This window comes from Amblyomma maculatum, chromosome 2 (genome assembly GCF_055883805.1).
Source record: "Amblyomma maculatum isolate TAMU_Amacu chromosome 2, ASM5588380v1, whole genome shotgun sequence".
NCBI lineage: Eukaryota > Metazoa > Arthropoda > Arachnida > Ixodida > Ixodidae > Amblyomma > Amblyomma maculatum.
In genome coordinates, this window is record NC_139345.1 from 16,933,646 (window position 1) to 16,958,466 (window position 24,821).

The 24,821-nt window shown below is 45.0% G+C and overlaps 1 protein-coding gene across 2 annotated transcripts in view; it reads left to right on the top strand.

Annotated features, from left to right (window-relative positions):
• LOC146198051 (adenylate cyclase type 1-like) overlaps nucleotides 1-24,821 on the top strand; it is a 221,539-nt gene that overhangs the window by 171,810 nt on the left and 24,908 nt on the right. The window contains exons 3-13 of one of the 2 annotated variants that reach the window (XM_084593369.1): nucleotides 2,384-2,533; nucleotides 9,269-9,387; nucleotides 10,491-10,602; nucleotides 10,743-10,870; nucleotides 13,659-13,817; nucleotides 14,629-14,773; nucleotides 16,313-16,498; nucleotides 17,780-17,820; nucleotides 18,027-18,171; nucleotides 20,260-20,357; nucleotides 22,706-22,790. In XM_084593369.1, the coding sequence (XP_084449495.1) occupies nucleotides 2,384-2,533; nucleotides 9,269-9,387; nucleotides 10,491-10,602; nucleotides 10,743-10,870; nucleotides 13,659-13,817; nucleotides 14,629-14,773; nucleotides 16,313-16,498; nucleotides 17,780-17,820; nucleotides 18,027-18,171; nucleotides 20,260-20,357; nucleotides 22,706-22,790 (1,368 nt within the window). The remainder of the gene's footprint in view (nucleotides 1-2,383; nucleotides 2,534-9,268; nucleotides 9,388-10,490; nucleotides 10,603-10,742; nucleotides 10,871-13,658; nucleotides 13,818-14,628; nucleotides 14,774-16,312; nucleotides 16,499-17,779; nucleotides 17,821-18,026; nucleotides 18,172-20,259; nucleotides 20,358-22,705; nucleotides 22,791-24,821) is intronic. The other variant, XM_084593371.1, reaches the window with a different exon arrangement.

Sequence of the window (24,821 nt, forward strand, 5' to 3'; positions counted from 1 at the left end):
AGGTCATGAAGCATTGAGTTGAAGGGTGGCCAGTTTTCTAAGCACAATTCCCGCACTGTCCTTCGCCTGACTTGCAGTTACGTTTTTCTCGCCAGCTGCGCCGTCCCCTATTTCCATTGTTTCTGAGGCTTTCCCTACTTCCTCCCCTCTCTTAGAAAAGGGATGAAATGGCGACCATTTCCTTTCCACCTCGCTCGCCTTCTTGTTCCGAAGTCCCTGTACATCTCGGCTCCGTTTCCTTTTGGTGCCTCGCAAAGAAATTCCATTCCGTTCGGGGCCTCAATCCCAGGAAGATATTGCAGTGACTCCGCAGTCGCTTCAACGGCAACTCCACAATCAGCCACGGTGCCAAGCGGGCGCGCCCGGGGTGTGCTGCGCGTCGTCAGGCCGTACTCGACAGCCTGTTCCGCGCGCGATCGAATCGTCGCGGCGCTCTCGGTCGGTAACCCATCCGGCCGCGGCGCATAAAAGCGCGACTTCGAAAGCGAAGCGGCGCGCGGCGCACTGCCGAGCCCTTTGTGTTCACTTTTGGGCGCGCAACGCACTGCAGGCTCGCCTGTCGTCTCGAGTGCGTGCTCTCACTGCTCTCAGACGGGGCCCGTATCGTCTTTCGCCTTCTTGGATCGTCGGGCGAGAAGGGTGCTATCACGCCCTTCTTGGGCCGTATGCGCGCCTGGCGTGCGGGTCGTGCATCGCTGGTCTCGCTGCTTGCGCCGACCGGCGCTCGGGCTTTTGTGTATGCTGCATTCACACCAACACGGGTATGCTTCTCGAAAAGTCGTACAGCGCAGCTCGTCAGAGATGCCCCGATAGAGTGACGTGTTGTCCGCACGTGACGTGTTGTCCGCACGTTCAAAGACCTTCTCGTCTGAGAATTCTTGGCGCGTGCGGCTCTGCTTGCTCGCTGCGTGCAGCGTTCCAAGGCCTTCACTTGAAACTATTATCGGCGTAGGAAGTACGAGATGCCGAGAGTGGATCCCGCGAAGACGTGGCGTCGTAGACAGTTGTGGATCTATCGAGTTCGTCAAGCATATGTTCTACGCGGCTATCTGGGATTTCTGCTGTTTAGCCGCCGGTTCGTTAACTGCTCAAGCTGAGCCCGGTCGGTCACCGACCTTTCTGGCGCATTGATTTGCACCCCATATGCTGACTGAGGTCAAGATAGAGTTATCAATGGGAAGGGCGGTAAGCATTCTTCCGGCGTCTTAATACTTCGCGTTGCCAGACTTCAAAAGCAACAACGAATGTATTTAAGTTTGTACGAAAGAGAGATGAGCCATAGAAAAATCATGGTTTTTCTTGAGAAGGCGGCCGGCTGTCGAAGCGCTCTCCCTCTCGCCTGTATACTTGCCACTCCTCGAATAGCTTGGTGTATTTGAACGGATATATAGCATTTTGGAGGAGTCTGGTTTTCACCAATCACGTTCAAAATACAGACACCCTTGCATGACACTGTCCGATGTTCGCTAAGTTTGCGACTAGACTGCAAATGCTCGTCATGTGTTCGCAGCATGCAACTTCGCTCCTCGAAGTACTCACCGACCGTTTCCACGGGCTGTACAACGTCGCACGTTTGAAAGCTGTAAACATCGGACCCTCAAAACGGCTTGCCGGGGTTGGCGAGGCAGGAAGCTAGTTTCATATTTACTCACAATGTGACGAATAAACAACTGCGCCGATTCTCTATGCCTCCAACTACGGTGACGCGGTTTAAAAAAAAAAAAAAAATTATCCGGGTTTTAACTACGCTTACTCCTATTAAGACGTGCGAAAGCACCGTTTGGTAGAGTTTGACATGGTTTTGCATGGCGGTTTAACTGCACAGAGCATAACAGTGTGTTAAACGCCTTTATAATAAGCACGACATACAACTGGATAGACATAGGTCGTCGGTTCGAATCGCAGTTGCGAACTATAGCCTCTAACTTTACTAGAAATGGGAAGTGAGGTGATATGTGACACAACACTTCGAGAAGAACGGTTGCGTCGCATTTTTGATCCGAAAGAGGAGAAAACTGGCGCCACACATAGAGGTCCGTTAGGGATGTGCGAACAAAAGAAGTACCAGAGGGGACAGGGGGGAGGGACCCTGTCACAAGGGTAACTGTCATGCATGCATGCATGAAGTGCTGAGTGGGACCACTCGGCACTTCGATGGCTAGACAGCAGTTGCTATGGCAACTAGCGATGCAGAAGCAATTCGGTTACTGTTCGGCTCTGACAGTCGTTATATGCGTGCTTTCGTAATAAACGTCTCTGTGGCTCTGAACGCGGAAGAGATTCAGAGCTCTGACTAGGCCTGCTCGGCGCTCCTTTTTGAGAAAATTCTTACGAATTTCGTAGCATTTGCGAATCGCTAAAGGTGTCGCCTGCTGTCTTCCAGGTTGCCGCCAATGTGCTGGTGTTCGTGTGCGGCCACCTGGTGGGCGTCTTCGTGCACTCCATCATGGAACATGCGCAACGGAAGGCCTTTCTGGACACACGCAATTGCATCAACGCCCGTCTTCACATGGAGGACGAGAACGAGAAACTCGTACGTAATTGTCGGCTGCCTGCTGCTCCCGATTATTACCGGCCAGTGTCGTCCGTACGGTTTTCGAACAGTTCTAGTTGCACACAAGGAAAGGACGCCCACACGCGTGGCGAACCTTACAGTCGTGTATCTGTCCTTTCCTTGTATGCGGGCACCGCCGTGGTGGCGCAGTGGTTACGGCGCCCGACTAGCGTACCGAAGTACTCGGGTTCGAACCCGACCGCCGCCGGCTGAGTATCGATGGAGGCGAAACGGAGTGGCGTCCGTGTGCTACCTGTGTGATGTCAGTGCACGTTAGAGGTGGTCGAAATTTCCGGAGTCCTCCACTACGGCGTCTCTCATAGCCCGAGTCATTTTGGAGCGTTAAACCCTCCAAACCAAACCAAACCGACCTTGTATGTAGCTAGCGCTTCCCCAAAACCATAAGGATGACGCATCAACTAGTTACCAGTCTTCTCTAGTTATCGTAGTTATAAGCACAAGTTTCGAAGTGCTGCAACGCAAAACATAACGTACTCCGTGTCCTGCGGTAACACGAAATACACGTGCTGGCGTGTTCAGTCGCCGCAGAAAGGTTGCTTGGCTGGTTGGTTTGTGGGGTTTAACGTCCCAAAGCGACTCAGGCTATGAGAGACGCCGTAGTGGAGGACTCCGGAAATTTCGACCACCTGGGGTTCTTCACTGACATCGCACAGCACACGGGCGCCTTGCTTTTCGCCTCCATCGAAAGGCGGCCGCCGAGGCCGTGTACTTGGACAGCACGTTATTCTTCGCTCAGAGAGGAAGCTTCAGTGTAATGAAGCTCGCCACGATTTAGGCATTTGCCGCGGTGTAATGGGGGGACACATCTGTGCTGGGGCAGCCAAAAGAAAATCGAAAATGTGCCAGACCGTTCGGCGGGCATCCGGGTAAATCGGAAAAGCTGACAAATTCTTGCAGTTATATAGCTGTTCTCTATAGCGGAAGCGGTCGCGTGCTACAGCAGTTCATCTGCTATATATTCATGATGCTACCATGTGGGTTTTTATTTTCTTCTTTCACCAGTTTGTTCCAAAACGCGATTTGGAAGGCCGCCACCCACGCTAACGGTGGCAGCCGTAATATGCGGGAATGGAGTCTGACGGAATCCGTGCCCATTTCGTTTTTACGGAATTTTCCACGTGCTTTTTGTTTTTAAAGTGCATGTGCTACCCGAGTCTTGCAATTTGCGTCGGCGGCGCTGTCGACATTGTTCAAAATGAAGACAACAAAGGCCCTCGCAGAGAGAGAGAGAGGGGAAGACTCATTCTAGTACTCAAAGGGTGACGTGTGCCAATGTTATCGCTGCCGCGTATGCCACTCTCGCTCAAGGCTCGATTTTATCCCTTGCCTCTTGTATTTGCTGATTTGCTTCGCTGCCCGGTTTTTGAACATATTTCATGCTCCCATTTCATGCTGGGCGTGAGAAGTGAAGGACCGGACAAGCTGGCGGCATTCTTCAGCATAAGTTGCAGCTTGTGAAACAGTCGTGAATTCGGAAGAATCCGGTCGATAAGGGAGAATGGTGTCCATGGTACAAGAGGACTCACGACCGTACAGGAGGAAGTATGGCGAGAATCCAGTGGTTGCTTGAGTGGCAGAGTTATAAGCGAATGTGACGAATGGAAGAACGCGGTCCCAGTTGGATTGGTCGGAAGCGACATACATGCCAGCATGTCGCCCATGGTGCGGTTAAAACGCTTACCCATTCCATTTGTTTGCGGATGGTACGCGGAGGTGGCGCGGTGAACGATTTTGCATTCTCTATGAACAGCTTCGACAACTTCAGAAAGGAAGGCGGGACCTCTGTCACTCAGCAATTCTTTGGGAGCCCCTTGGCGAAGAATGATGTGATGGAGGATGAAAGAGGCAATGTCTTGGGCTGTAGCAGATGGCAAAGACGCCGTTTCGGCGTAGCGTGTGAGATGATCAATTGCAACGATGATCCAGCGATTGCCTGTTGATGTGCTAGGAAGCGGGCCGTACAGGTCGATTCCAACGCGCTCGAAGGTCTGAGCTGGGCAGGTCAGCGGCTGCAGAGGAGCGGCGGGCTGGCGAGGTGGGTGTTTTCGACGCTGACACTCTTGGCAGGACTGGACGAACCGACGAACATAACGGTACATCCCACGCCAGTAGTACCGCTGTTGCAGGCGAGTGAAGGTTTTCAATAAGCCGGCGTGGGCACACTGGGGATTGTCGTGGTAATGGGAGCAAATCACAGAGCGCTGACGGGTCGGAATTACAAGCAGCCACTTTCGACCATCCGGAAGGTAATTCCTACGGTAGAGGAGCTCCTCTCTGATGGCGAAATGGTGAGACTGACGACCGAGAGCGCGGCAAGGAGGTCGTGAAGCGCGGCCAGATAAAAAATCCAGGAGTGAAGCGATCCATGCGTCTTTGCGTTGCTCGGAAGTGGGCATGTCGGGCAGAAAAACAGGAATCACATGTGCCTGTTGATACTGTTGGCACATGTGATTCCTGTTTTTCTGGCGTATAAATATGATGCTTCAGGAGAATAAAATTTGTTGGAAGTTAGCGCTCGTGGTGTTCGTCTCTCTTCTCTTGTGTCCTCGTCTTTTGCTGCGCTATAGTGTATTGGAAACGTTGTAGGATGGCGACAAGCTGGGCTCGTTGTAAGGGCATCAGGCCAGCGTCGATGGACCGGTGGAAAACTTTGAGGGATGATGGAGTGGCGGCAGGAAGAGGCGTTATGGCGCTGATGTGAAGGCCGGCGGTGTTATTGACGAAGGGATAGGTGGTAGTGGAATCGAGCGAAGCAACGCTACCCAGTGACTGGCCACTGGTATATATATATATATATATATATATATATATATATATATATATATATATATATATATATATATATATAGTGACCCGGAGGTTTAGCATGGGGCTATGGTTGTGCCTGGAACGTACGTCTGGCCAAGCTTGTTTTTCACGAAATCGCCATAAACAACCTCCTCTGCCGTGGATTCTTTTCAGCGTGTGTTTCGTGAGTTTGTGGCTGTCTGTATTTTCCTACCAGAAATAGAAAGATAGCAGTGAGTGCCTTCCCCAGAAGAACTGTGTTTATGGCGCTCGAACTGCTCTGTCTCGTTTTGTTCACGCCACTGCCAAGACGTGAGTCCGGAGCCATTTTCCGAGCGACCAGGGCCATGATCTGTGGATTCGGACTGTCGTAAACAAATCCGCGCCTTGCTGCCCTTTGACCTTGAGCGGATACCTCATGGGAAGTTCGACAGGGGACCTGGACAGCAGTGCTGTATTTACACAGACCGCCACCAACACTCATAAGCGCTTTCTCTCTCTCTCTCTCTCGTTAACACCAGCGACGCGTAACCTTCTGTGTACAAAGCCCTTCTTCACGCAACGTAGCTTCTCGCTTCTTTCTGGCTTGACACCACGCCGGAAAACCCGATGTCGTCGCTACTACGGGTATACTCCTGGCTTTGCATGGTTTACGTTGACTCCATGGCTTTCCTTAATTTGAACCGGCTTACTTCGGCTCACTTATCACATGATGTATATGTTAGCCAAGTTGGCAGGAGCGTCACCCATAGAAAGCCCGCTTTTGAACCGAGCTGTACGAACGTGCCTGCATACGGCGGAAACGGGTTCTTTTGAGATGGGTTCAGTTCCTATCTCTGAAGAACAGTTCGCCTATGACGTCACACAAACTCTTGACCAATCAGTATAGCCATGTCACCTGCTGACTATAAGAGGAGTGATAGTGATACACAGCATTTCAGCGGACTGGCATCCCTATTTCTAGCGCATGAAAAATACTTTCAATAACATACTCTTAGCCGCAGTAGACATAATTTACTACAAAAATTCTTCTCTCTGCATTGCTAATTAACTAAACCTCATTTATTGATAATTAACTCGGTGGTTAGTTGTGACGCTACTGTGCTACAGCAGACAAACATATGGATGACAGTACATGCGCAGCTTTTACGTGTTTTATCTTAGTTGCAGCGCACAGCGTTATCTCAATCGTGTCTCAGTACCAACTCGTGCAACTTGCTACCTTATAGTGCATATACTGTGGGTTCCAATGCGGAGTTGGAAGCTGTAGACAAGACAATGCCATATCAGTTTTGGAAACGAAGGAAAACCATAGGCTCGAGGGACGTTCGCATTGGTCTCGGTTTTGTCCCCAGTGTAGCGTAGCCAGCCTATCTAGTAACGTTGAGTCAGCCAGCACAGCTTCGAGCGACGGCATCCGCCTTGACGTTACTCGCAACGTCTTCGTGCCCAGGGTTCCACTATGTTGTGTCGAAAGCTTCTGATTGGCTGTGCCTTTATAGTGGTTTGCCTATGATGGGGGGAGACCTGTGTGGTGGGCTCTTTTCGACCAACCGGGGTCCTTGTTAAACATCCCACTGGCGCTGTTACATCGCTGGAACGCGCATTGCGCGCACCGTGCTTCCGCGGAACACAGACAGACGCTTGGGATCGAAAAGCGTTTGTTCTTACCTCAACGTGACCGAGCTGACCTGGCGAGGAGGAGGGAACGCGTGAGACGTGCGCTTGGCGTTCGCCGCAGTGAAAAGGCAGAACGTTTTACAACAGGCACCCGCGTTTCGAAACGCTGATTGCGGAGTATGCGCTTCGCTCAGCCGCGTTAACGTTTACGCGGTAGCACGAGGAGCCCGTTGGGGTGTTTAGTGTCGCTCTCACACTCGGTGAGGCGTCGGCTTTTGGATCATGTTCGCAGATTTCAGTCCGCAGACCGTGTCCGCAGACCGCGTCCTCAGACCGCGTCCTCAAAATCGTGTCCGCAGCAGTTGTGAGTTATTGAGAAGTGGTAGAGGTTAATGAGTGGTGTCAATCGATAGAAGCTGACGTAATGTTGCTGCAGAAAGAATAATTAAGCCAATAATTTAATTCGGTAATTAATTAAAATAACTGGTCCGCAGTAAAGGGAAGGCGCAGTATCTGCCACACTTGTTCTGTGGATACCTGAACTGCGCCGTAAGAGAAGGAAGAAAGGTGGGAGTGAAAGTGGAAAGAGAGAAACGGGTGCCATAGTGGATATGACGTCAAGGATGTGACGTCACGCAACCGGAAGTAGAGCCGAAAAAGGTCATAGGAAGAGATTGGCGCGCAATTTGAAAGTACCAAAGACTAAAATAGGCAAACAAGAAGTGAATTAAGCTACTAGAAGCAACCAACAGCAGCATCCGTGCTTTCGCATTACTCCAATGATGATTCTGCAGTGCTGTTTAATTTTTTGTAGGCACCCGAATCACCACACAAGCGCAAGGCGTCAGGGCTGCACCGCTTACCACTCCCTTACGCGTTTTTGTGGTTGCCGCACCGCTGGGTCAGAGTCGGTTTGCTGCGTTTTTCTGCAGACACTGACACGCGATCGGAGGTACTCCCCTCCGTTGCGTTCATGGTTGCGTCACATGCGCAAAATCACTGGCATCGTATGTCCTCCCCGCCGGTCGTCTACATTTCAGGTCGCGCGATACCGCGCCGCGTTCGCACTCCAGTCGCGGTCTACGCGTGTCAGCCAACGGAAGGCATCATCTCATTGTTACTAGAGCATATACACCAAATTTTTGTTGCATTTTTTTTTTCTTGATGATGTGGAATACATTACTGTACATTGATCACACCAAGTGATTTTCGCCGATGACCGCTGTGTAATCGAAATTTCCTCGCGACAATCGCGCGATGTCTGATCTCAAGGTGGGCACGCGCTCTTTGTGATCTGAGCCACGTAAGTGATGAAAAAATAAATTAAAACTGCAGTATAATTGCTGCTTCTTCACTCGTTGAGATTCATGTTTTTTAGATGAGTTGGCTTAACATTATAGTGAAATAACACAACGAAAGAGCGATTATGTTGTAGTTTTTCTCATCTCTCGTGTGATCGAGACAAATAGCCATTGGTCGGCTGTAAAAACGAAAACAGCCGAAAAAAGCAATTTGATTATTTTGGGTATTTATTTGTCGCAGGTAAATAGCACGTGATTATCCATGTATGGTGATCTATAAGGCATCCTTTCAATAAATAAAATGTGCAACCAATTATAAGGTATCTGTACTACATTAAAAGGAATTGGCTGAAGTTTAATTTAACCTAAAAAAAATAAAAAATGAAGCCAAATGTTCTTGCTTTCAAATCTTTATCCCTAAAATACATAGAGCTAAGTGTCCAATTCTTAGTTCCCTGTGTGTTGCTTTTCTGTAGTCTGCAACAAAAAGTAACAATGCATTGAAGACATAGGTACAGCATGATATGCCTAAGCTCATAGAAAAAAAAAAAGATTTTGTTCAAATAGTATGAAGTGTTCTTGTAGAGCCAGTGCCAGAGGATAGATTACAGAGTAGAAATGAAATGGCATAGATCTGCCTCACCATAATGCAAGCCAATGCTTGCAACCAATGGGCAGGGCTGCATGGCCGCATGGCATGGCCAAGGTCATAAATCACATGCTTCACCCATTAACGCTCCTGGATCTTCAAAACTCGCATCTCAATTTTTTGCGAGATCGGTGAGACTAAGGATTTATCTGACAGTAGTGCATAGGTGCTGCACTTTCCTTTTTCAGATGTTTCCAAATAGCAGGTCGATTCAGCTGACTCGTGTCTTTTGTGCTTCTGCTGCCCGCCCACGTGTTAAGCCACTTGCCATTTAGGAAGTGAGGCGTTCCTGCATTGGACTGGCTTATCTAATTCTCAGCTAATCTTCCCCAACAGGAACGACTACTGCTCAGTGTGCTGCCACAACATGTTGCCATGGAGATGAAAGAAGACATCATTGCCCCTCGAGCTGGCCAGTTTCACAAGATCTACATACAGAAGCATGAAAATGTCAGGTGCGTATTATATACATATATTTCTAGTTTTACCCCCTTACTAATGCACATCATTCTGCCAGTATAACCTAAAGACCACTTGTCAATGATCAAGGAAATGTTGAGGTTTACTTGCCAATCAGCCAACATATTGTAGTCAGAATTGGAAGGTAAACGGGCGCAGGGGACAACTCCACTAAATTATTGTTCTCAGTGAAAATTGATTCTGTGGTTTGTTCTGACTGTGGTGACATTTGTCCGACAGCAAGTCTGATTTTAAAATGTTGCCACCATTTCAAACAGAGGACATAGCCATTCAAATTGACAGGTTTTCGTTGTTTTTATGTGAATGGCTATGCCTGTGTGATCGGCACAAAACAATGATGACACGTGCATTTTATACCTGCATAATTGGAAGGCAGCAAAGACACCTTTATTTGATTTCCTAGTGTATGAAACATTCATTTCTAATTTGCGTAGCCTTTTTGTGGTTCTTCTTTTTTTTTTTTTCTTCTTCTTTTTGTCCTCAGTGACTCTAACAAACATGACTAAGGAATTATGCTTTCAAAGCTACTGGAAAAGTTTCATTGTGCCTGCGGTGTGGATTTCATATGAGTGGCCGATGATAATTAGTACATGGGCTGCTTAAGTAAATTGTTCATCACTCACCTATTCCTTAATTTTATGCATTTAAATCATCGATACTACAGTGTGTTTTTGGTTTTACACTTCAGGAAAGTGCATTGCTGAAGACAGCTTCACCTGATGAGACGTAATTATAAGGTGCAGTCTTTTGCAAGATGACCAAACAGAGCTAGGTATTTGCAAAATAATTTTTGTTCTATGAAACACTGTTACTGCCAAAGTAGGATAATTAAGGGAAAATGTTGACTATGGAAACTGGACCACAGTATTTGTTGCATATGTAATTAAGAATGGAAGGTACAAAGATGAGCAGCTTAAGGGTTGAGCTTCTTTCTTTTTCTCCATCATAAAGCCATTTCTTATTTGACTCTCATATTTGCCTGTGAACCCCTGGCTACACACTCATATTTTCCCTGCCTTTCTTCACTGTCTTGCACCTCTAATAATAATATAAGTGGAATCTATTTGTTTTCATGCAGCATCCTGTTTGCTGACATTGTGGGCTTCACTGTGCTGGCATCACAGTGTAGTGCGCAAGAGCTGGTGAGGCTACTAAATGAGCTTTTCGGCCGCTTTGACCAGCTGGCCAATGTAAGTCTGTTGTCATGCAGCAACCTATTTTTCTTTATTCTTGGAACTTTTCAAAACATCTCATTTCTGGCTAAAGGGAGAGGAGTGGCAGGCATTGTAAATTTTCTTTTGTTTAAAAGGTGTCTACTGTTTTCTTTCAGGATAATCACTGTCTCCGCATAAAAATATTGGGCGACTGTTACTACTGCGTCAGTGGGCTGCCCGAGCCTCGTTCAGACCACGCGCACTGCACTGTGGAAATGGGACTGGACATGATCGACGCTATAGCGTGAGCATCACTTTTTTGCTTCTCGCCTCTGTCCTCGGATGCTGTAGAACAAGGAGCGTATTCTCATAGGATTTTGAGAATTGAGTGAAAAGCAAGCAGATGCTACTTTGTAATACATTGATACGGGGCGGCAAGGCGATGAACACAGGAAAGTTGAACAGAGAGAAAATGTCCGATGATGATGAGATGATTTTAACGAATGCCGGCAGGCCTAGCACAAGCAGTCCTGCTTGCACCACTGCCAGCTTCTTCCTCGTCCGTCTATATATACTAGCTTGCTCTCACATTCTAACTCGGCATTTTTAAGAGCTGTAAATTGCAGTGGCCAGAGAATGTGCCTGTAATTTCATATGTTTAATAGAGTGTCTGTTGGACAGAAGTGATAAAACAAGTGACATCTGTTTTGTTATCTAGCTCTGATGTGATACATTGTTTGCCAAGACCGGTGTGGTGCACTTGTGACTCAGAAGGCACATTATTCCCATCATCTCCGCATGCCCTTTCTAAGAAAGCATTTGTATCATCTTCAAAAAATATGTGCGTATAGAACAAAGGACTTGTTAACACTAAGTGTATAAAAAGCCAGAGGAAAATTTGTACATATTGTTGAGAAGAAGATCGGCAGTGGCGTGAGAGGAGCCCTCGCGCAAGACCAGCCATTAAATCACCCTTCACCCTGTCACCATATTGTGCCGTCTTCCTGCTTGTCGCTACGTAACATTTTGATGGAGGTGCTGGGTACTTCATTCCTATCCTCATCTTGGAGCCTCGACGCCATCCGTACGCCGCTGCGCAGCTTCGCCCCAGCCCTTCCTGCCCAGACTTGATAAGCCGCAACTACCGCCATCCCACTCCCAGCCCAGATCTGAAGACAAAGCACACAGACGAACTGACCAGAGATGAGATCGGAGCAAAGACCTGAACGACCCGAAGGATCCGAAGAACACAAACACGCAACCCCCGCCCAGCCGCCCGACGCGACCTCGAGCCATCGGTCCCATGGATGCTTTGGTGATGGGTGGTTAAAGAGCTTCAGGGGAGGTGGATCCCTCATGCATCATTGTGGTCATCGTCATCGTGGTGGCAAGCAAATTATTCTCTTCTATCTTTTCTTCAACATCCTCACCATCATGCCACCACCGTCTTCAGCGAACTGATCGGGACGATCGCTCGGTGGCCCTGGAAAGTGTTGCGAAGGTGAAGATTGGCAGTGGCATGAGAGGAGCCCTCACTCTAGGCCAGCCATTAAATCATCCTTCACTCTGTCGCCATGTTGTGCCGTCTTCTTGCTTTTCGCCAAGTAATAATATAACAAAAGTATGATTTGCTAAAGAAATTGTCGAAGGAGTATGTTTGCAAAGATTGGAAACAGAAATCACTAAACCGTAGGTCACAATGTCTTTCTGTTAGCAAGCCATTTAAAGCGGGACTAACATTAGCATAAAGCAAACTCTGAAGTGACAGATAGGCATATTTATATGAAAGAAACCTCTGTTTTATTTACAAAGGATATTCTTGAGGCTTATTTATTCCACTGACTTTTTTTTTTTTTAACAGCATTGGCCACTGCTGCATAAGCTATGCTTTTCAAAAACAGTATTGAGCTGGACTATGCCTTAAATAGCCTGCAAGATTTACTGGATTTATTGTCTCTGTTTGGCTTTTTTTGCATGAAGCAAAGCTAATTAATTATCATAAACACTGCCAAGATTCAGTGTTGCTATAAGCATTGAAGCCAGCAGCAGTAGATTTTGAAGCTGCAAGCTCGAGCTTCTGCTCCAGCACATTTATTTGCATAAGTTCTTCTTGGCATGAAATCACTGCTTGGGTCTATAACAGAGAAACTTAATGAAACCTGTCTGAACTTCACTACAAAATTAAGAAAACCTATTCATGCCAACGGTCGTCAGAGTTTCATGAAGATAAGGTTGCGAGTTAGTTAGTGACCCATGTCATTTGAAAGTTTAGCGGTTTTGTGTCTTCTTGTCTTTCTATATTGTCTTCTCTCTGTTTTGTGCTGCAATCCTGCATTATTAAAGAAGGTTCCAAGTGACTTAGTTGAGCAGCCAACCAGAATGACACAGCTTATGGACAGCTGAACCACTTGGAAGCACATGTGCATGAGCTCTAATCAGATAGCAAATCACATGTTGAAGCAATAGCTTCACTCTGCTTGGTAAAGCTGGATATCGCCGTGTGTGCAACAGTCACAAGCATGGTGCTGGCAGGCAGTAGCTGGCCGCTGACATGGCTGAACACTAGCTGGACTGGCCGTAGGGTCGCCTGAAATTATATTTGGCAAAAGAAATGGGAGGATGATATCAGAATCAGCCTGCCAGGGCCCTTGCATTCACGTTACCCCTAGGACACACAGACACGTTCATACAGCTTGGTTAGAACAGGTTTTATATGTCAGGTGGTAGCCTACACTGCCACATCACACTCTTGAAGGCAGAGCTTAAGTGTCCATAATTTTTTATAGTATCGACTTGCTTTGTGCTGTTTATATTGAGTACAACTTCAACTTGAGTGCTTTGCCTTTATTCAAGCATCCTGCTTTTTCAGAGATAAAACATGTTGCCCTCTCCCAGTTGAAAAATAACATTTGGAAACTCTCACTAATGCAATTGATTTTCCCTGTGAATTATGTCTATGTTTTAAGAACTCCCTATATATGTGTGTGTGTGTGTGTGTGTGTGTGTATTCTCTGTTTTTTTGGGGGGGTAAGGGCGGTGTCGGGGCCATGTGCAGCACCAGTAGCATAGTATATCCTTTCCGCACCCTGCAGGTCCGTGGTGGAGGCCACTGAGGTGCAACTGAACATGCGGGTCGGCATCCACACGGGCCGGGTCCTGTGTGGGGTGCTGGGCCTGCGAAAATGGCAGTATGATGTCTGGTCAAATGACGTCACCTTGGCCAATGCTATGGAAGCTGGTGGCATCCCAGGGTGCGTTGCCTTTGGCAGTTTGCAAATGTGCAAGAGTTGCTAGGTTCAGGGGCAGATTCAGTCTTCATAGATATTTAGGCGCAGATTCAGCCATTGTAGCATTTTGCATTCACTTAACCGCTTAGTAAAGAGTAAGTTAAAATAATTGGAAAAAAGAAAAACTTCCCAAGAAGGATAGATAATCTTTCTTTAAATAAAAAATTACTTGTAACAAGTGCATAATGTCCCCTCACACTCCATGACAGCACCTGCTCTGAAAATTATTGGGTGCAGGCCCAACCACACTGTATTATCAAATGGGCACCGTTGCAGTTTTTCAAACGTAGCGCGAAAAAACGAGCACAAAGAAGAATGCAAAGACAATATGTCAGTGCTGTTGTGTCATGTGTCTGCATTCTTGTTTTTTCTCGTTTCTTCACACTACATTTCAAAGACACAAATTGTCCAACTCGCCCAGTTTAGCATCGTTGTACACTGTTTTAAATTCACTGGCAGTTTGATATGCAGAGACATCCATGTGTGTTCAGACTGCGTTTGGCTTGAAGTATTTCCTTGACTGATTTAACGTTCTAGTATTATCTTTGTGCATACTGTGAAAATGTTACACTACTATTCTTTTCTGAACTTAAGGTGAAATTAGTATTAGACAGCATAGTTAAGGGGCTGTAAAGCTATGTGCTTGTCTAATTGAGAGTTCTGTGCCTAGCTTAGGGATTACACTCCCTGGATTTTATACTCTAGCAGCTAGCTTTGGAGTGATGCTGTCTTGATCTTTGGCGAAGGCGCAAAATCTCTGTGCGGGGTGTTGTAGGCGTGTCCACGTGACCGAGGCGACTGTGGAGTGCCTGCACGGCGAGTACCAGGTGGAGCCTGGCAGAGGGCAAGAACGCAACGGCTACCTGCGTGAACACAACGTCAACACATTTTTCATCCGGCCGCCAGCACACAGAAGAAAGGTGTTACAGCTTTTCTTACACTTCTCTCTTTTCATGACCCATTCATGAGATCATGGTAGGGGCATAACCAAGCAGGCCTTGAGAAACCAGCAAGCTAGCCTTCTTGGCGGTCTATAAGCCAGCCTAGGTGTGGGCTTTTACTTTACTGTTTACTGGGTTGTTAATTTTATTGTTTTATTTTGAGCTTTTGAATGCCTGTGCAATAGTGCTACATACAGTGGTTGCATTTTTCCTGCAGTTCTTGCTGTTTATCCTACTCATTTCTGCAATATTGCATTTGCACTTCTGTCTCTTAGCTGTTGTTCTTGCTGTTGTTCTTGCTGTATGTGTTTCTTCTGTGCAGTTAACGCATCTGTTTAATGTTTTTATGCGTGCTTTTTGAAGAAAGAAAATAAAAGCCAGCAGACCTCTTAACAGAAATGGCTGATTCACTGACCTTCAGCCTGTTAGCTGTGGTGAATAACTGCGGGGGTAAGTTTTAAAGGTAAACACATTTACAAGTGCTGCTCACATCTTTCTTATGCTGTAATCATTAAGGATAGAGAGGTAGGCAGTCGCTCACTGTTGATTCTTCCGATACCTTTGACTCGAACTTTTTTGGGTAAGCAACTCTTACACATTTGTACCATGCGATTTTGTGTAGTATGGTTCCATGCAAACATCAATGGTTTAGTTTTGCATACTCTATACCAAGCCTAGTTCTCTGGCACTTGTGGCACACTAGTCCCTTTGAGGTTCTTCAAACTGTTTCCAGCTCAAGAAATTTGTGTCACTGCTACATAGCAAATTTATACTTGCTTCGAGGCTTAAAATACTTTACGCCAAGCATGACTAAAGGGTAAGAAACTGTAATTATTTTTGCGAAGAAATTTGGTTTCTTCATGGCATTATTGCTATGTACTTTGAAACATAATCTCTGGGGCTTTGCTCATATATTCTTGTTTGCTAGTGTCAAATGTTTTTAGGGACTCCAAGAACATTGACATGTGACAACAGTGTTTTTCTGACTTCACTCCTTTTTGTTTTCACAGAAGAGGTTATGTTTGCCACTTAAGTAATTTGTAGGTTTGGTTTGTGGGGTTTAACGTCCCAAAGCGACTCAGGCTATGAAAGACGCCGTAGTGGAGGACTCCGGAAATTTCAACCACCTGGGGTTCTTTGGTTGAAATGCTAGTCTGCTCTGCATCTACAAGCTGTCTTCATTCCTACTTACGATACAACACTCGCGAACATGCTGTATCCTCCTGACACTTATAGTAACTTTAGGAGTATGTATAGAGTTCTGTCTTTTTACATTTAGTACCTAACAGTCGTCAAAGATGCTCATGCACCAGCACCTAAAATGTTGAGTGAAGACTTCACACATCAAAGAACCTTCAAACGTTTCTGTGTGACACAAGTCTAAAACCACAGCGCCACCGATGCTTTATGAACACTCCCTTTTCAGACTGTTTGCATTTTTGCTTCATGCACTGCAACATGTGGGAAGCTGTGTTAGCTTGCCTAACTATTTGCCCATATGTTTTGTTCCCCTGGAAGCAGACCATGCTGTTCAACCAGCTTCACGTGCGACGCATGGCGGGCCGCAAGCTGTCCTTCAAGAATGTCTCCAATGTTGTGGTGCAACTCTTGCACTCCATCAAGTACAGCATTGATGTGCCCTTTGCCAACATGGCCATGCCTGGCCCCAGTGGTGGCACAGCTGAGAAGCAGCCCAGCAAAAAGGTGAGCTGCTGCCTGAGTGTTACAACGAAAGTATGAAAAGAGAAAAAAAAAAACACGTTTGGAGAAAAATTTTCTGTCAGCCTGCATTGTGTACTATTTGAAGAAAAGAAGCAGTACAATGACAAAATAAAATTGCCCGAAATTTACTTTGTGTACATTATACTTATTATGGCTAGTTCTGGTTCATGCTGATAATCATAGGCAAATATTCTTATAATTTTTAGCAGCCTGGCCCAATAGCTTTTTGGAAGCAGGGTTTTCAGAAGTGTATATAGCCTATAGCAAAATGCGTGATGTGTGTATGTGGTATGATCCATTGCATGGATGAGTGCTGTCACTAGAGCTTGAGAAATGAGAAGTGTTTAGTGTTATTATTTTCATTGCTAATATTCTCATCCATGCGGGAGCATGATTTTTTCTTCAGTTATGCATTTGTGGCTGGAGTTGTTCAACTCGAACATGTCAATTGTTTGATGTGTTGGGCTGTTTTGCATAGCAGGCTCTACAATAAACCTTGAAGAAAATCCAAGCTGGCAATTTTCATTTTAGTGATTAACAGGCTGTTTGTCTAATGGTTTGCTTTAAGGGCAATACCTGCTTCTGAGCTTCGTGACGCGGAGACAATTATACTGTCATGATTTTAGAATTTTATTTATCAAACTGTGTATGCTACTTTGCAGGGGTGTGTGAATAACACTTTTTCAAAACCAAATTGAATATGAATAGAATCACACACAAACAGTATTGTTAAAAATTGAGCCAAATATGAATGAAGCATTTATATCATTATCTGCTACTCCCTGTGTGAATGTTTAAGCAAAATGAATCATCTGAATCTGAGTGGTGGTACTATACCACTCTGAGTTGAAGTTGTCTTTGTCAAAGGGCGCAGCATTGATCACGGCTATGGATCACGAGGCATGAAACAGAATCTGTGTATTGACTCTGTGACTCTCATGACATGTGTGTGGGAAAGAGACTAGCTGCACATGTCAGTTGAGTGTTGTGAACCATGGCCTTCATTATTAGGCATGAAAGCAGAGCTTGCTGAACCTGGCCAAACTATTCGCATTTCCCTGCCTCGGAGACCATATGTGTAGACCATATGAATAAAACTGACTTACCTGATTCAGACTTCGTGTCACTTTTTCAAAAACTGTTTGAGAACTCGATTCATCTTGAATAATGTGCGGCGTTTCATTTTTTTCAACAAATATTTGATCTATTATACAAACATTGCCTGGCACGCCCTTTACTAATTTTTTATCCTCCCCTTTCCAGTTTAAGATGTCCGACAAACTTCACAAGCCACTCAAAAAAAGGTACACACCTTTCATCATATTATAGCCTGCTTTTGAGGTTTTCAGTGAATACTTTGCTAAAATGTATGACTCTTTCTTTCTGTTATAATAACTGCAAACTTGCCAACCTCGCTTTAATTAAGTTCGCACATTGACTATCTTTTTTTTAACCTTATGGTTTTTCAAGTTGTACTAGTAGAATGTTTTTCTTCCACTTGCCCTCGTAGACATTCTGTGGTGTACCATCAGCCGAGCAATCGCATCAATAAGTACCTGGCACAGGCCATTGAGGCCCGTAGCGTGGACCGAGAGAAATCTAACCACGTCAACATGCTCACCCTCTGGTTCAAGGACAAGGCAAAGGAAGAACAGGTGAAGCTGGCCACATTCATACGTGCACCTTGCATGCGTGCTGCATATTTATGACCCTCAGGCAAAAGTGCTAAGTGCAGGAACCATGACAGACATATGAGCTTAACACAGCATCATGCTATAGCATGTGAAGGATTAGGTGCCTAGATGCAATGCAATTTGTCTGAAAAAAAAAAAAAAAAAAAAAAAAAAAAAAACAATTAAAGAGCACTGCAGAATCTGCATTGGAGTATAGCGAAAGCACGGACGCTGCTGTTGGTTTCTTCTGGTTGCTTCTGGTTGCTTCCAGTTGCTTAATTCACTTCTTGCTTACCCATTTTAGTCTTTGGTACTTTCAAATTACGTGCCAATCTCTTCCTATGCTCTTTTTCGGCTCTACTTGCGGTTGTGTGATGTCACCCTAATTGACCGACTTCATTATATTATGTTAGTCTGGTACTGTCAAATTGCGTGCCAATCCCTTCCTATGCCCTTTTTTGGCTCGACTTCAGGCTGCGTGACGCCACATTCTTGACGTCACCCTTATTGACTGGCTTAATTAAGTATTTTAGCTTTTGATACATTCAAATATGGTGGCAAGCCATTGGCTAATGAGATCATTTTCACCTTTACGTTTACATTTCTCGCCTGTAATTAATTGCCTAATTAACTTATTGGTCTAACTATTTTTTTGGACACAACATTATGTCACCCTCTATCGATTAACACCACTCAGTAACCTCTCCCGCTTCTCAATTACAACTGCTGCAGACAACTTTTACATTGTTTCCTTCTAATTAATTACCTAATTAACCTATTGGCCTAATTATTTTTCCGTCACCTTCTATCGATTGACGCCGCTCATAACCCTCTACCACTTCTCAATTACTCACAGCTGCTGCGGACACGATTTTGCAGACATGTTGTATGGACGCAGTCTGCGGGTGCTGTCTGTGGACAGAAATCTGTGAACATAGCGAAGTAATGCTTTCGCATTAATAAAGGTGTACACGCAGTCAGTGGCATGGAGGACTTCGCTCAGTTCATGCATTAAGACCTGGGCTGCCTGCTGCTAGTCTTGCCTGTCTGCTGTATGGCAAGGGGATAAAATCATTTTAAGACTTATGGAACTGATATTACTGGAGTTCTCTTTTCCTGCTAGCTTACTTGCAATGGCTGACAAGGTGGGGCTAGAAAGGATGAGCTGAATGTAGAGTTGTGACTGTGCGGCGTCAAGTATCACATTTAGAGAAATTGTACCATCAATGATTGGTGAGTATTGGCTGCAGAAGATTTTGGATAATAACATTTCAGCAGAGATTGATGCAGAAGAGGCGCCTAAAGCAAAACCAGCCCAGCATTTTCACTTCCGCTTAGAACTGAATTTAGATGTCTGAAATTATTTTCAATTTCAAAGTTAACTAACTGATGTTTGTGTTATACTGTGTAATGCATAATCCCAGACGTAGCTGTTGTGCTGTGATGCATGTGCACTGAAAACAGTCAGTAAAAGGGAGCAATGTTGCATACATGTCCGATGACTGCAGAGCGAATGGTGGGACACCGTAATGAAAGACATAGCTGCATCTTGGAACTGTAGTTATGGCGCACCGCTAACAAATGGCCCAACAAATAATCTTGATTCTTATAGCGCTGACGAAACACCACAGGAAGAACGACACAAAAGGACAGAAGCGCTTCTGTCCTTTTGTGTCATTCTTTCTGTGGTGTTTCGTCAGTGCTATAAGAATCAAGATCATGTACCAACTAACCCGTCAAAAAGTCCTGCTGCAACAAATAATCTTATCGCACATGTTGCACAGCAGAAAACCTAACATCCCTCTATCCTGCTTTCAGCCTAGCTGACTCGCACTCCTTCACATGTGAACATCTGTGCCAGCAAAACAGATCGAGGAGCTGCTTTTATTTTATGCATGGGTGTGCAAAAATATGCATTAATAGTTGTTTGTATATGTCTGTAGATCTCTGTCAGAAAAGCTTTGCTTTGCTTTGTGCTGATTGGCTGTTGAAGTCTTGTTCTTTGGAAGCTAAAGCATATACTTTATATTTGTTGGTCAGCAGTATGAAATTTGATTTGATCTTCTATAGTATCACCGAGAAAAGGACCATGGCTTTGGCAACAGCCTCGCCTGCATCCTGGGGGTCCTGCTGCTGCTCAGCGGTGTGGAGGCCACTGTGCTGCCAAGGTACGGTAAGGTGATGTGTGTGCCACCTGTGGTTGGTTGCCTCAGCAGTTGTCACTTGGGCAGTGTGTGCTCATATGTGGTAGGGGCCAATTATGGGCACGTAATACTGCCCTATTGAGGCATCCTTTGAGGCGTCCACTCTGTCAGTTTCACCGCTTTCAACCTGGAACAGTTAAATGCTGGTGGGGACACAGTTGGCTTTCTTTCATCCTTGCATCTCTTCCGATGTGCACTTGTGTCCTCATTGCATGGAAAGGAAACCCCATACAGCTGATGTTGTGGTAAATTCTTCCAAAAACCAGTTGCATGAAAAAATGAAGCAAGCACGAGCAGGTTTTTCTTCACAGTGGTTAAACAAAGATGCAGTGTTCATATAAAAAGTCTGGTAAACCATGGTTGCACATGTCCCATAACAAATGGGGACAGTTAAGCATCCTAAGAAATATAAGCATGAGTGCATTTTCTAAGAGCAAAATTGTGAACATACATTTATTTTTATGCAATTGCATTAGGATCCAGGAGCTTAATGTTTTCATTAAAACTGAACCATAACAATTAAGTGCTACGAGGGGAGAGGACAACAGGAACAAACTTCTGAAATGAGGTGCGCCAAAGATTGTGATGCCTGACTGGCGGGGGTTCATGTCATTTCTGTGCTTGTCCAGTTTCAGGGGTTAGTTGTGCACAGCTATGGTAAGCACTTCTTATTTTCCCACTTGAAGCAGTGCGTCAGTAAATGGCGAGCAGTTCCATGCTCAGTTTTTCCTGCCTTCTTTTTTTTTTAATGAAAGGCTGCTTTTTGACATGATGTATATGTACTTAGTGACATCCGAAGAACTATTGCTGCCTTACTTATTTTTTCCATGCGAGCAAGTGAAGACATGTGATGGGGGATTGAAGCAGATTTTCTAGGTTAAAGGCTTTTTCTCTAGCACAATCCACAATAAAATTTCCTCACAAAGCACTCTATAGAAATTTTCTATTGCTTATTTATAAAGAAAGTGCCTTGAAGTTATGGTCAGTCTATGCAATGTGCTCGTGCAACTTGTTTGCTCTCACTACCACCAGGCATAGATAGTTGTACGGTTGCTTCTCATCATGTTTAGAATAAGCATGGCTGCAGACTTGGCAGATGTTTGCCATGCTTCGTAAGCCCAAGGCACAACACATCGAGCACCTGATTATGGAACTTGGTTATTCCTATTGATGCAATGGCAGCCACTTTCATGAATACTGTGCTCATCAAATCTCTTTGTGGGAGCTGTGACATGAGTGCAGGCTTTTGCGTCAGATCTGAGGATTGTGATGCGGATATAGGCTCCATGCACATCCCACTCCGGAGCGAAGTGTGCACCACCAGTGTCCACTTCTGCCTCTAGAGTGGGATGGCACCCCATATGAAAGAGCACTGAACAAGGGTAGTAGGGGGAAGCCTCAGTTCGCAGGTCGAGCCAACGTTTCGACAAGTCCACTTGTCGAAACATTGGCTCGACCTGCGAACTGAGGCTTCCCCCCCTCTACTCTTGTCCAGAGCTCTTTCATACCATGTAGCCATCTTTTTCCTCTCGTTTACATGGTGCCCCATAGGAATACATGTAAATAAAGATTTTAAAAGCATTTTTATGATTCCATAGTCCACCTGTGGTGATGTCCCTTCGTGGAAAAAAGCAGAGTTAACCCTGGAACAGATTACGAAAGTATGGAATGTCATTTCAAAAGCAATGTATTTTTAAAAACAATGCAATACAAGTGCATGACAGTCTGCCCTGACCACAGGCACCAGATGAAACGCAGTGCCACAGTGACGGCGCCTGATGGCATGCATGGAGTCTGTAGTGGTGACACTGGTGTGAAAGATCTCTGAGCATTTTATGACTGCTTCAGAAAATGTGGATGATATATGCCTTTTTTTCAAGCTTGGAATGTTACAAGAATAGTCACATAATAATATAACAAATCTGGAATATCCTTTTGGCAACATATATCAGCATTGTCTTGTAACACTCACCATGCAAAGGTGTGTGACCTATAGAGCAGCCAGTTTTAAACCATGAAGTTCTGCAATATATGTGTGGACTTAAAATACTTAGTAGAGTCTGTATGTATGTATATAATGCCCTTGCATTGCACCTATTTGTTTGTTATGCTTTAACTTCTCTTAACTGCATTATTGTGGGCAAGGAATAAGTTTTTTTACTATAACTACATTTTTAATGTTGTACTGGCTTACCTAAACTGGCGTAGGCTGAAGCGTGCCTGGAATTTTTGGCTGTTTACAGTCGTGTACTCAAGGTCATGGCTTGAAGAATTTACACTGTCACATGCTTGTGTTTGTCCTTGTTACTTAGAACCCTGATCCTCGTGGTGCTCTCGGTGACTGCATTTGTTTGCGTCTCCCTGTTCCTCATCTTGGTCCTTGCTGCACAGCTGAGGGTAGGCTCTAACATCATCTTTTACTTATTTCTGTATTCAAAGCTTTTCAATGGCACGAAACGTATCGACTTACCGGCCAGCCATGAGGGGGCACTTGGAGAAAACCTCCACAGCACGTCTATGCCAGTCAAGCACAGGACATGTGCAATGGGTGCATGTATCCACCTTGCATACCATGGGTGTGCACTGAAAGTACTTCAGAATGTATGGTCGGTGTCCGTCAGGTACTTTGCAAGTAACTGTTGCAAGCCACCTTTGGTACGTCTGAATGGAATTGCCAAATGAATGTTTTTGCACCTTTTAGCCTAACACGTGCTTTGCAGGTTCACTCTGTTTATGTTGAAAGTGCGTCCTATACGTGTTTTTAGTGATCTTGATTATTATAGTGCTGAAGAAACACCACAGGAAGAAAGACACAAAAGGACAGAAGCACAACTTCCAACTTTAATGAGCAGGAAAGGAACCCAGGCACTCTTTTATAATCTCTGGTCTGCATGAATGTGCGATAACCACCACACTAAATCAGAAAACCAAAAAAAGAAAAAAGGGAAAAAGAATGATGCGGGATTGAACTAGTTCAATCATGGCAAATCACATAGGTGAAAGGCTGGTCACATGGATAAAGACAAGATAATGATAAAGGCGAGCAACCACCAGAGCTGAAAAATCGAAGAAGACGTGAGAGAGCAGTCAAAGATAAAAGCATAAAATTCAAAAGGTGGAGGGCAGCCTGTAAAAGGCGTCTAAAATCATTGAAAAAAAAAGAAAATCAAGATCATGTACCAACTAACCCGTCAAAAAGTCCTGCTGTTTAGTGCTTCTAAGGCTTTATTATCATATGCGTTAGATGTAAATAGTATATGCACTGAAAGCTATGGGCACCCCTTTAAGTGTGGCTCTCTGGAGTGTGATGAAAGGTTCTTTGAATGTGTGAACATACAGACATGACCTACATGCCTCCTGCTTTGTATGTGGTGTTTGAACCTGAACTAGATGGCCTACAGATATCCCTGGATGACTGGGATGATATTTGCTGTGCTGGTCACTTGACCGTGCTGCTACCCCTGCTGTCACCGTTATCTTTTTTACTGCTATTAATGTGATAGTAGCATCAAAGACCTCGTTCCCCAGAAAATGCGACGTTGGCTTTGTCAGAGCAGAAAATCACGGAAGTGCCTCTGGCAGGTGATAGTTGGCAGTTGGAAACTAATTGGTCAAGTTGTGTGCCATCATGAGATTTGATGATGTGGCCAAATTTACTGGAGCTGCCAACTTTGGCTCCTGCTTTGAGATGGGAGGGCAAGAGAAATCAGACCTCCTACGGATTCTTTGTAAGTCACTCAGGCATGGTCGTATGAGACTGTTGAGCGAGGCTTTATATTCATGTCGGCTGGTCGCTCACTTAATAAGGTTGCCTACGACTGTATTCTAAATAGTACGTGTGAAAACAAAAGGCACAAATTAGGTGATTTGTGAATAAACAAACAGCAGTGTGCTTGTATATGAACAGGGATCCACAGAGGAAAGCCATTAATGCTGTCACGTTATAACCTTAAAGGCAGAGCTTAGGTGTTCCCAAATGTTTTTGTCTTCAAGTGCAGATGAGCAGCCATGAGCAATGATAACCACAAACAGAATACAAGAAAAACAAACCGCTCATAACCGGTGGCTTAATTGTGGCGATGTTGATGTAAGCCTCGAGAGGAGGCATGCACAACCTTTTGAGATAGTGTCTCAAAGCAAGCAGCTTATGGTTACTCTATGCTGCTCATTGCAAGCATGTACAAACTATTACTATTATCCACATTGTCAACCTGCGGGGTCATTAAGGACTGATATGATATTGGGCAGTTGCTTATATACTTCAGTTCTTACTGCTCTTACAGTCAGCTTCCATTATTTAGATTAATTTTCCTCGTGCATAACCTTCGAGCTGCAAAGCAGAGCAAAAAAAATTAATTTCTCTGCTGTTTCTTTGTACATTTTATATCTTCTGTCAGCAAATGTCTCGGATAGCAAAAAGAAAAAAGA